The 12,685-nt window shown below is 34.9% G+C and overlaps 1 protein-coding gene across 1 annotated transcript; it reads left to right on the forward strand.

The window, feature by feature from the left end:
- The first annotated feature begins 3,141 nt into the window (after positions 1 to 3,141).
- cntd1 (cyclin N-terminal domain containing 1) lies at positions 3,142 to 7,501 on the forward strand. Its single transcript, XM_067369971.1, has 7 exons — positions 3,142 to 3,528; positions 4,257 to 4,332; positions 4,408 to 4,588; positions 4,660 to 4,822; positions 4,911 to 5,055; positions 7,149 to 7,245; positions 7,359 to 7,501. The coding sequence occupies exons 1-7, from the start codon at positions 3,354 to 3,356 to the stop codon at positions 7,458 to 7,460; spliced, it is 939 nt and encodes a 312-aa protein (XP_067226072.1). The 5' UTR covers positions 3,142 to 3,353; the 3' UTR covers positions 7,461 to 7,501.
- The last annotated feature ends 5,184 nt before the right edge of the window (positions 7,502 to 12,685 follow it).

A 12,685-nucleotide genomic window follows, 5' to 3' on the forward strand; every position in this document is an offset into this window, starting at 1 on the left:
TTAAAATGGTTGTGAAAAAGCAGCTTTGCTTGAATGCTGTGTTAGCCGAGTTCAATGTTGGGGTAATGAATTATACAAGTAACATGAGTTATGTAATCAGATTACTTTATTTCAAGTAACTAGTAAAGTAATGCATTACTTTTAAATTTACAGCAAAATATTTAAATTACTTTTTCAAATAAGTGACGCCAGTTTAATGACTGACAGCTCTCCTGTCCTCATGTTGAGAAAAATCTACATTTACTCATTTACAGCATAAATGAGTACACCATCTTTGAAAAGTAACATTTTAAACAATATCTCAATGAACACAAAAACAATTTCCAAAATGTTGACAAGACTAAGTTTTATATAACATCTGTTTAACTTATATTATTAACCTTACTTTCATGTTATAAGTTTTTACTCAGTTTTACTCAAATTAGGGTGATGCAAAAATTAGTACACCCGACTGAAAGTCTTTGGAGCAAAGCTAAATTTTAGACTACAAATGTCTAATTTAACAGGAATTCAATCACAAGGTGAGTCTAATTATTCATTACACAGGTGTCCAGCAGACAGTTGACTATAAAAGGGTGTTAAAACCCCATTTCTTACTGTCAGCAATGGCACCACATGGAAGAGAAAGAAAATAATTTCTTTACAACAGAAAGGTGAAGATCAGCAAAGCTTTATCAGTCAGAATGCTGCAGCAAAAGTGGTACAAAAATGTAAAAAAGATGGAACTGCAACCATCTCACAGAGACGTCCAGGTTGTCCACAGAAGTTAACACCTCGACAGGAGCGTCTTCTGATGAGAAGGGTTGAAGAAAATCGGCATGCAAGTTCACTGCAGTTATCTAAAGAAGTAGAAAGCCAAACTGGGGTGACTATTTCCCGTGACACAATACGGCGCACACTGCAGAGGAATGGTATGCATGGATGCCGTCCACGAAAGAAGCCTCTCCTAAAGCCCAGGCACAAAAAAGCCCGTCTAGAGTTTGCCAGGACCCATGCTGACAAAGATGAAGACTACTGGGACTCTATACTCTGGAGTGATGAGACCAAGATAAATGTTTATGGAACTGATGGCTTCAAAACTGTATGGCGTCGCAAAGGTGAGGAATACAAAGAAAACCGCATGGTGCCTACAGTGAAACATGGTGGTGTCAGTGTCCTTATGTGGGGCTGCATGAGTGCTGCTGGTGTCGGGAGCTGAATTTCACTGATGGCATCATGAATTCACAGATGTACTGCTCTATACTGAAAAAGAAGATGCCACCATCACTCCGTGCCCTTGGTCGTCGTGCACTTTTTTTCAATATGACAATGATCCTAAACACACATCTAAGGCCACTGTTGGATTTCTGAAGAAGAACAGGGTGAAAGAGATTCAGTGGCTCCTGATCTGAACCGAATCGAACACCTATGAGGAATTCTGAAGAGACAAGTTGAGCATCACTCTCCATCCAGCATCCAGTCTCTAAAAGAGCTCATTCTTGAAGAATGGAAAAAGATAGATGCTGCAAAATGTCGCCAACTTGTTCATTCCACGCCCAGAAGACTTGGTGCTGTCATTAAAGATCATTGAGGCCATACAAAGTACTAGATGTAGTAGTTTTTGTTGTGGGGTGTACTCATTTTTGAGCAATACTGAAAAATTTGTAATGTAAGTTATATTATTAACCTTACTTTCATGTTATAAGTTATGTAACAGATGTTATATAAAACATTTTGGAAAGTGTTTCTGTGTTCATTGAGATATTGTTTAAAATGTTACTTTTCAATGGGGGTGTACTCATTTACGCTCAGCACTGAAAGGCTTGTTTTTTTGAGCTACGCCCTCTACTGTACAGGCATGAATTTGCATTTCCTTCAGTCTGAGGTTTATTCATTTCACTTTTGATGTGAAAGGGCCTTTACATTTGCCAAAAATAGCATTTTTGTTGTTGATATAAAAACAAATAAACAGCCCAGCCCAGATGAGAAAAAGTAAAGCAAAAGTAATGTAACGCATTACTTTCCATAAAAAGTAACTAAGCAACACAATTAGTTACTTTTTTAGGGAGTAACGAAATATTATAATGGATTACTTTTAAAAGTAACTTTCCCCAACACTGGCCGAAAGGTCACGTAGGTCATGAGTGTTAGAGGTCTTGATGACAAAAGATGATGTTGTGAAGTAATTTTCAGTTGCATTTGCTTTGGTATAATAACACTTGTTGGATTGGTTCTGGTCAGATGAAGTCTGAACATTGAAACATATGCAACTAAGATTATATCATCCAACTCTGCTCATTTTTACTATCACTTCACTTCCTGTTTTCTGCAGTCAAACTCTCAGTTTTTGGTACCACACAAGACTTGCTGCTGACAAGCTTTAGGTCTACCGTATAAAAACAGATATCTTTTGACAGGATCTGGCATTCGGGGCTGGATATTTCTGATTCTGACATGGAGACTTGAATCGACCTAACAATTAAAAACTATTCTTTACAACTAAAATGACTGCCCTCTTATTTACAGCAACCTCAAGTGTTTGGATATTTTTCTAACATTGTTAAATGCATGTGTCAAGTTTTATGTCATATTCTTATTCATTAAACCCATTTACAATAGTGTCTACAAGTTTAGATGTTTGAAATAAATGATTTTGAAATGTTTATTTGTCTTCTCGACAGCCAGGCTTGACTGTATAATGATGTGTGACAATTGCCAGTTCAGTTTACATAGGTCTATTTTGGCAAAATTATACATCTTTTTTTGAGCACTTTTAATATAATTTTTATTATTTATTTATTGTATTTTACTATAACTTCATTTAAATAATTTCATTTATTTAAATAATGTTTCATTCATCTTGCCCCCTTTTTTGTGAACCACATGTCCATGAAGAGGCAGCAGGTCTAGCCTTTTTTTACAGTCTATGGTCTAGATATATAAATACGTATTAATTACTTTAGTGAATGTAGTGTTGTTATAATAATTATTTTTTTTTTATTCATGCATATTGTATCCGGACCTTTATATAACCACAGCCCTGGAATAAAACATTGTCCAGGCCACTTGATGGCGTTGTCCCGTGGATCTTGATACTTTTCTCAACGCTACTCAGAATGGACAAATCACACAGTCGTTATGCTAATTGATTAAGGATTTTTTTTTTTTTTTTTGTGAAATTCCTCTCTAATATTTATATTCGTGTGTCTATTATAAAGTATTGAATTATAGGTTTAAATAATAATATTTTGGTACATGAATGACATTCGAATGGTAATTGGCTTTCTGAGTTAAAGGGCGCCCCCTGGAGGAAAACGAATTTTTTAGCGGTTGTTATTGTGTTTTGTGTGTGGAAAATTAATCTTTACTAAGAAATGGCGACAAGTACTACGGTTTCATTGCCCACCAGGGAACAGAGAAAGCTGAGGTTTGGATTGGTGTCTTTAGACATTTTAACTGACATTCTGTCCAACCTCAACAAGAGAAACAAATCCAACTTGGAGAATGTGTCAGATCTCTGTGGATGTCTCAAAGAGAGGAGAATAGTGGGTGAGTTTTGCCTCAAACTAGCTCATTCAGACACTAACTAAACAGCACTGTGGCGGTACCATGGTAAAGATAGTATCAGATGACAATACCGTGGTAATGTGATGTACACTGTAATATGTTAGTTAATGATTCATACATTTATAAACAACGTTCTTAATGTGATTTAGTAGTCTACCGGCCTATATCTTTTAATAATCGGCATCGTCCGATAAGTAGGCCTACGATTTTTTGCCGGAAGTGGGACTTTTATTTTGATGTCGCTTGGAAACTCTTCGAAGTTTGTTTATCGGGTTATTGTTTCAGTATATATGTGTGTATATATATATATATATATATATATATATATATATATATATATATATATATATATATATATATACAGTGGGGATCGAAAGTTTGGGAACCCCTTTCAGAATCTGTGAAAATTTGAAAATCTTTAACAAAACAAGAGAGATCATACAAAATGCGTGTTATTTTTTGTTTAGTACTGTCCTGAGTAAGATATTTTACATAAAAGATGTTTACTATAGTCCACAAGACAAAAAAAATAGCTGAATTTATTAAAATAACCCCGTTCAAAAGTTTGGGAACCCTTGGTTCTTAATACTGTGTGTGGTTACAAGTAAATATATTAACAGCCATGTTTCTATAGTATTACAATAACGTCATGTCCAAAACATAGTACTATTACATTGATATTTTTTTTATTCACCCCCATCTGTCCATAGAGGGTGTATTTCTTCTTTGTGATGAGCTGGGACTGAATCCTGTGGTTGGATATCAGGCCATCGAAATACTGGAGAGGTAATTTAAAGAATCTCAAATGAACATTTTTCATCGTAAATCTGTTGAAAGCACCTTCACTTTGTCTTGCTCTAGGTTTACGGCCAAATATATTGAAGATCTAATCCGCAGCCAGAAAGGTCAGTCAATGCAAGGTGCTTCATCTGAAGACCCAGAGAACTACGAGGATCTCATCTTCCAAATACTCAAGAAGAAGCTCTTTCTCTTCATCCTCTCAAGCATTCAGATAGCCAGCAAACTGGACCTGTACTCGAATGTATGTTTAGCTCATAAATTACAAATATTCCATGTGTCATGCTGTGATTTGCTCCATTTGTATTCATCTAGGTGGTTAACAATGATATCGCGATGAGATTTCTGCAGTCAGTCAGTTACTCTTCCTCCAAAGAGCAACTCTTGGACTCTGAGATGCTCATTTTAAAAACTCTCAACTTTAATTTGAATGTCCCAAATCCTGTAACGTACGTGGAGACCCTTTTAGAAGTGCTAGGTAAGATTTTTTCCAGTGTTTTTCTCAGGTAGCAGCTATAAATTTAACTCAAACGGTCTAAAACACTGTGTTTTGTGCTTTCACACAGGCCATAATGATGCAACAGTCCCTGTGGCAGAGCTGCATCACCTGTGTGTGCATGTACTACAGTTTATTTACCTGCAGAGGGAGACAATCTACAACTCATTGCTCATATCTGCCACCGGATGCCCCAATCCTTCTGAAGAGCAAAGGTACAGGCTATCCCCTGTATTTTCTGCAGTATTTTTCCCTCATTGACTCTCTCTATTCTTAAAGGATGTTCTTAAAGGTAAAGTACTTTGTTCAAAAACTTTCCCCTCCTGGCTCCCCCACAGTTTAAGGTGTAGAGAAAACTATAAATATGCCATTCCAATGGTCTATTTCATCAAGCCGGTTTCAGTATAAGTTTGAGCATTTTTTTTGCAGTGTTCATTACCATGGTAACTTACTCTATAGGGCTAACCTGGTCATAAGCAGGTTTTATTCTGGGATGGAGACTGCAAACCAAAACTGGACCAATCACCTTTGACTAAACTGACACTTATCTGACGCATTAAAGCCATATATAATATACATTTTTAGTTGTAGTCTTTTAAAAAAGGCATCTGAAATAATAAACTAAGTGCAATGTAGTGTTGTCAAAAATATACATTTTTCGATACATATCAATACTGAAATATCTGAAACGCTTCCAATACTCATTACACGATACCAGCTGCTCTTTCTCTCTCTCTCATCTCTCCGACAGCGAGTCGACACACACACCCGTCTTGGATTTCGGCGTGGGATTGCGCGTATTGTGCATAATTTGATTAATTCCTGCAGATTTTGTGCTCACAGACAAAGTGTGCATGCTCTCAGAACTAAATTGAGTTATTCTTTGCTGCTTATTGCGCTTAAACAGTCAAATACACACAAAATAACGTCAAAATGCAGATCTTGGCGATTATTCACGTAAACACAGTCAGTTATGTTTTAAGCTAACCTAAACAGTTGAGAAAGAAAACGCATGTGTAACAGTATAATGGATCCATGCATCAGGTCTTAAAGTGACAGCAGCCTAATAAACCTGCTGCCAAATTATGAGATCATATTAAAAATATCTTTTTATAGTTTTAAGTCAAAAGAGCATGAGAGCCATGTAACTGCAGCACAAGCCTGTCAATTTTTCATCTTAAAAACAAAAATATGTAATCAAGATGCAAGTTTTAGGTACTTGTGATCCATATGCAGCACCTGCAGTGATTTCAATCATTAAAAACTGAGGTGGGTTGCACCACTAAGGATTAAATTATGCAAAGTTTAACACTAATCAAGGATTTGTTGATCTAAACACAGATTAACTACGCAGAAAGACGATTAGAATTAAAGGGCTGATCCAAGCAGGCGACCCTTAAAGTGCCTTAATGTACTAAAACAGTGATATTAAAAGATCAAATTCAGTTTAAGCCTTTTTGATTATGCATACTATATACAGGCGAGCAGATGAGCCCAGAATATGAACGCAACACATTTTCGTTATTATGGTTTTCAATGGAAAAAACACTTAACAAGAAACCTTGTGTTGCATTAATATTATGTGTTCATTTGTTTGCTTGTACAAAGTATTCATAATCAATAAGGTGTATACTGAATTTGGTCTTTTAATATCACTGTCTTACTACATTAGATCTTACTACTAACCTGGTAAAAATGACTGGTGGGCAATGAAGGAAAGCCTTGTTTTGCCCTCCAGGTGGAAGTTCCCCTCAGGGTGTGACGTCACGTGAAAACTGTGAATATGGCAGTTTTTCCCCATGTTATTGATGTCAAAATTGTGGCTAGTAACTTTAGAAAACAACTTGCCACAGAGTGAAAAATACAAGCAGCTGTGTTTTTTCTTGCCTTGTAGATGTGTTAAATTAAATTCATGGTATTATTCATAACAATCTCTTATTCTTCAGCAGAGAAGTGAATTGTGCCGGCTCTCTCATGAAAAGTGAGTCAAACTGACGCTCTTAATGTTTCGTGTGATTTCCTGTCACACTTTCAGGAGCTCGCACAAACTGGGGCTTTCAAAATATTTCTCAGCTGTCCAATTTTTGGTTCAACCAACGGCATAAGTAACTCATGGTGGTGTGTTTTGTTCTCGTATTTCATTCATGAAATGTAAATATAGTTAATATATTTGCTGTTTGGTGGTGCCTAAATTACACAGTTCACCTTCAACAAGTTCATCATTCATTCTGAGGTAAACATCACACCGCTTTGTGGTGGAACCTGCCATAGCCTGGGGAATGTGAAGTATATCTTGTGTTTGTGACAGAGCCAAGTTTGTGTCGGTGACGCAGGACTTAATGCTTCTGGGAGTTGGAGTCATTGCTGTGGCCGCCTTCATTCATCATATCTCAACATGGGAGAAGGTACAGAACAGCTACTGAATCTGTGTCATGATTCAGAAGTGTGAAGTGTATTTAATATATATTACTTGACAATCTCAAAGGATTCTAGTGTGTTTGGTTCATGTGCACTGCAGGTAGTGGAAGAGCTCACAGGGATAACAGGGATTTCAAGCCAGAGTATCGTGGACTTTGCGTATGTCACCCTGATACACATCACCAAGGCCAAATCCATGTGAGAAATATGAAGTGTGAGGAGCAGATTAGAGCTCGAGTACAGATGAAGACTGGTGATGCTGTGTTCACAGCAGGAACAAAATTACTTTCTATTTTGATTTCTCTCAAAATTGTGAATGAACAATGTAAAGATAAAACATTAAAAACATTCAAATGAAAGAAGAATTTGCCATTCACATTTTATTATGCAACGATTTCTAAAAGAAATTAATGTGAAATTAATAAATGTGTGAGCAGACATGTTGCTAACATGGATAACAAATCAAAATGTAATAATATTTTCACATTTTTATTTTATTATAACTAAATTATATTTTTATTTTAGATATATTTCGCTATCTAGTAAAATAAGCCATTAAAAAAAATGGAAATGGTGTGAATTGTGAGATTTTATTTTAGTGGAGGTATCTGTTCCTCCGTCGGCAGCATAGGCACACTCCCGAAACCTGGATTTGGCCAAATTCTCAGGCTGCATTGGATGTCTCACTAATGGAGAAGAAAATTTTAGAATACATTTCAACAAACTCTGTGGAAATAAAAATAAAGATGATGGATGAAGCGAAAGAAATGTTGATCATAGCTATGAAAGTACTGATAAAAAGTATTGTGCTATACAAAAGAGTGAAGCAGATTATCAAAAAAGAATATAGGGCGGGGACTTGGTTCTATCAATCGTTTTTTGATTGGATGTTAAGATGTGGGCGTGGCACTCCAGATTGGAAGCAGATAAACAAGTTTTCAGGTGTGGGTTTAAGTGGACTAAAGCCCTGGGTATACTATGTTTTGTTATGCGTATGCTAGTGTATGCGCACAGGCATTCGACGCATGCGCAGTTTTGAGCAATCTCTCGCAACATGAGTTACATGTAAACATCTTTGTATTATTTCATGCTAGAGTTGTACAAAAGAGGGTACTTTCTAACCTCTTTGCACAATCTGTTGTCGCTGTAGCTTGCATGTGTTCTGGTCTGTTCTGTTTATGCAGTTTTCTTTGACTACCTTGTGAATCGATGCCTCCAGGGAATGGTTGCCACCTTGTGGATAAACTAATTACTGCAAAAATAAAAAATTAAATACGCATGTGCAACCTGAGTGTACAAGTATGTGCGATTACAAAAATCCGGTGGTGCACATATAGTACGCACAAAATCTTTTGATGACGAAATTTGCATCACACGCACTGTATGCTGAGCCTTGTGTGAAGTATACTTTGGGTTTTAGGATGCATTTACACTGCAGGTCTTGATGCTCAATTCCGATTTGTTGACTATATTTGATTTTTTTTGATGACCAGCTTACATGTTCTTTTAAAAGTGACCCATATCCAGTGTTGGGGAGTAACTAGTTACATGTAATGGAGTTATGTAATTTAATTACAAAATAAATGTAACTGCAATTTGCTACAGTTACTGAGAAAAAAATGTATAATTAAAGGGTAAGTTCACCCAAAAATGTAAATAATTTCATTAATTACTCTCATGTCGTTCCACACCCGTAAGACCTTCGTTAATCTTCGGAACACAAATTAAAATATTTTTGATAAAATCAGATGGCTCTGTGAGGCCTGCATAGCCAGCAATTACATTTCCTCTCTCAAGATCCATTAATGTACTTAAAACATATTTAAATCAGTTCATGTGAGTACAGTGGTTCAATATTAATATTATAAAGCCACAAGAATATTTTTGGTGCGCCAAAAAACAAACAAAATAACAACTTATATAGTGATGGCCGATTTCAAAACACTGCTTCAGGAAGCTTCGGAGTATTATGTGTCAGCGTGTTGAATCAACAGTTCAGAGCACCAAAGTCACATGATTTCAGCAGTTTGGCGGTTTGACACACGGTCTAAATCATGATTCGACACAGAAGAATCATAAGGTTATTTTGGTTTTTTTGGCACACCAAAAATATTCTTTATAATATTAATATTGAACCACTGTACTCACATGAACTGATTTAAATATGTTTTTAGTACATTAATGGATCTTGAGAGAGGAAATGTCATTGCTCAGGCCTCACTGAGCCATCGGATTTCAACAAAAATATCTTAATTTGTGTTCTGAAGATTAACGAAGGACTTACGGGTGTGGAACGACATGAGGGTGTGTAATAAATGACATTATTTTCATTTTTGTGTGAACTAGCCCTTTAAATTACATTTACTTATGAAAATGTTAAGGGGTTACATATGAATATTTTCTGTAAAATGCTAGGATATGTTGAATAATACTAATTTGTTTAATTAGTTTCTTTCCCAAATTGCATTGACTACTCTAAAATATGAGACACCAATGGAGTTTAGGACACATGCTTATTCAATAACGGTTTTATTTTCTGTTTGGGTTTATGCATATGCTTTCTTTTAAAATTAACTGTTTTTTTCCAGGGTGTTGTTAGATGCCAGTGTTTTCTGTCATAGGTATGCAAAGATTTATCATAGCTATTAAACTATTTCTTGTTATGATTTTAAATCTGTATTTTACGGAAGAGGATTAGGGCCAAGCAATAATAAAAAAATAAAACCATCTCGAGATTAAAGTTGTTAAATTTTGAGAAAAAAACTCATTAAATTTTGAGAAAAAAGTCGAAATAAAATGTTGAGAATAAACTCATTAAATTATGAGAAAAAAGTTGTTAAATTACGAATTTGTTCTCATAATTTAACTACTTTTTTCTCGTAGTTTAATTACTTTTTTCTCATAATTTAATGAATTTATTCTCATAATCTAACGACTTTTTTCTCATAATTTAACTAATTTATTCTCAACATTTTATCTCGACTTTTTTCTTGAAATTTAACGGGTTTTTTCTCGAAATTTAACAACTTTAATCTCAAGATGGTTTTATTTTTTTATTATTGCTTGGCCCTAATCCTCTTCTGTACTATTTAACCTCAGGATGATCTCAAAGTAAAAAGAGGTGCTAAAGTCTGATTTTGTGGTGGCTGTGCTTTAAAATTACATTATTACACTGCAAAAAATGCTGTTCTTACTTAGAGTTTTTGTCTTGTTTCTAGTCAAAATATCTTAAAGTTCTTAAATCAAGAAGCATTTTATTGACAAGTAAAAATTATTTTCTTGTTTTTAGGAAAAATAAGTCAAAATTAAGTGAGTTTTTCCTTAAAACAAGCAAAATAATCTGCCAGTGGGGTAAACAAAATAATCTGATTTCAAACCAAAAATAAGATATATAATCTTGTTTTCAGTTTGGATTAAGATTATTTTGCTTATTAGTTTGAGGTGTTGACTTGGCCTCCAAATTCCTCAGATCTCAATCCAATCGATCATCTGTGGGATGTGCTGAAAAACAAGTCCGATCCATGGAGGATCCACCTCGCAATTTACAGGACTTAAAGGATCTGCTGCTAACATCTACCGCTGCTAACAGATACCACAGCACACCTTCAGGGGTCTAGAGGAGTCCATGCCTCGACGGGTCAACGCTGTTTTGGGGGACCAACACAATATTAGCAGGGTGGTCATAATGTTATGCCTGATATATATTAGGGAAGTCTTCGATTTCAGATGAAGAGATTAAGTGCATCATCGAGGAAGTAATTATTAAAGTGTACTTCTCTTTGGAATTTTCAGTGTGAACCGTATTTATACTACAAAATATCATAGAATAGTGCATAAGTTAGATAATTTATTGCTTTAGTCTGAAATGGATCTTTTAAAGTGCACTGTTGGCTCCAGCAGTGATGAGGCTTTGGGTTGAGCGATGGCAGACAGGGAGAGTGCTTGAAACTTGTCTGAAAACAGTCATTATTTTGCATTTCTGTTTGGTGTCTCCACACTTCACCTTAAAATATGACCCAGTGAGACAACAGTGGCAATTATCATACTGGAGCAGGTTTTAGAGTAATCATATCTCTTAAAAAACAGTGCTATCATTTGGCTTTCTTTGGTGCCGGAGAGACTCCTCCTGACTCCGGAAAGCAAATGAGGGAAGATAGCAACTTCCAGCCTTACCTCATGGCCCACAACTTTAATTATGTGGACTAAAACTTTGTATATTTTCTAAATAATGGAGCTGCATTTAAATCTTTTATATGGCTATAGGAATTGACGGTTTTATTATTGGAGGATTTGTCATAATAATTCGGAGTGTTTAGAAATTAGATAAAAAGAAAAAAGTTCTTCCAAATGCTTTTCTACAGATCTGTCTGTGTTTTGGTCCGGATCCAGCGCTTCAGGCAGTCCTGGTGGATGTGTTTCAGTCTGGCTGGGGAACAGAGGGGTTTGGTGGGGGAGATGCCATGAATATCCTCCGACAGACTACAGTTGTAACCGAGGAGAATATTGATTAGAACAAGAACAGCTCCAAATGTTTGATAATATTTGGAACTTTTTACTCAACACAAGTCAGATCAATTAGAGATTGGCTATACTTTAAAGACTCCACAATATTACATCACTTTTAGACATTAGGTGACATTAAAAGATGTTTATTTTGTTATATGTATGCATTTCTCCATGGAAACTAGATGTTTACCTTGTCATCATGAATTAAAGTGCAAGGTCTGCACATGCATACATCTCAAAACAAAGCCTTCAGGTATCAGAGAAGAAGTTTTATTATGAACAGTGAATGAGGAAATTCTCATACGTTCAGATCTTCAGAGCAGAGGCAGCTGTAGGAACGTAACGGTGAGTTAAGGCTGGATCTAAACACTAGTCTGACTAACTAGCAATTAGTTAGGGCTGATCAGTCTTACTTTTTGGATTCAAAATACTTTTATTTATTATATATTAATCTAGAGTAAAAACAATTCTTATTTATTTTTTAAAAATAGAAATGAAGAAGTGTTTTTTTTTCTATTAATTAATCCAGAATATAAACAATTCTTATTTATTTATTAAAATAGAAATCAAGAAGTGCTTTCATTTATTTTCTATTAATTAATACAGAACATAAACAATTCTTATTAAAAAAAAAAATAGAAATTAAGAAGTGTTTTTATTTTTCTATTAATTATTCGAGAATATAAACAATTCTTATTTATTTTTTTAAATAGAAATTAAGAAGTGCTTTCATTTATTTTCTATTAATTAATCCAAAATATGAACAATTCTTATTTTTTAAAAAAATAAAGAATTAAGTGTTTTTATTTTTCTATTAATTATTCGAGAATATAAACAATTCTTATTTATTTTTTTAAATAGAAATTAAGAAGTGCTTTCATTTATTTTCTGTTAATTAATCCAGAATATGAACAATTCTTA

This window comes from Chanodichthys erythropterus, chromosome 19 (genome assembly GCF_024489055.1).
Source record: "Chanodichthys erythropterus isolate Z2021 chromosome 19, ASM2448905v1, whole genome shotgun sequence".
NCBI classification, from domain to species: domain Eukaryota; kingdom Metazoa; phylum Chordata; class Actinopteri; order Cypriniformes; family Xenocyprididae; genus Chanodichthys; species Chanodichthys erythropterus.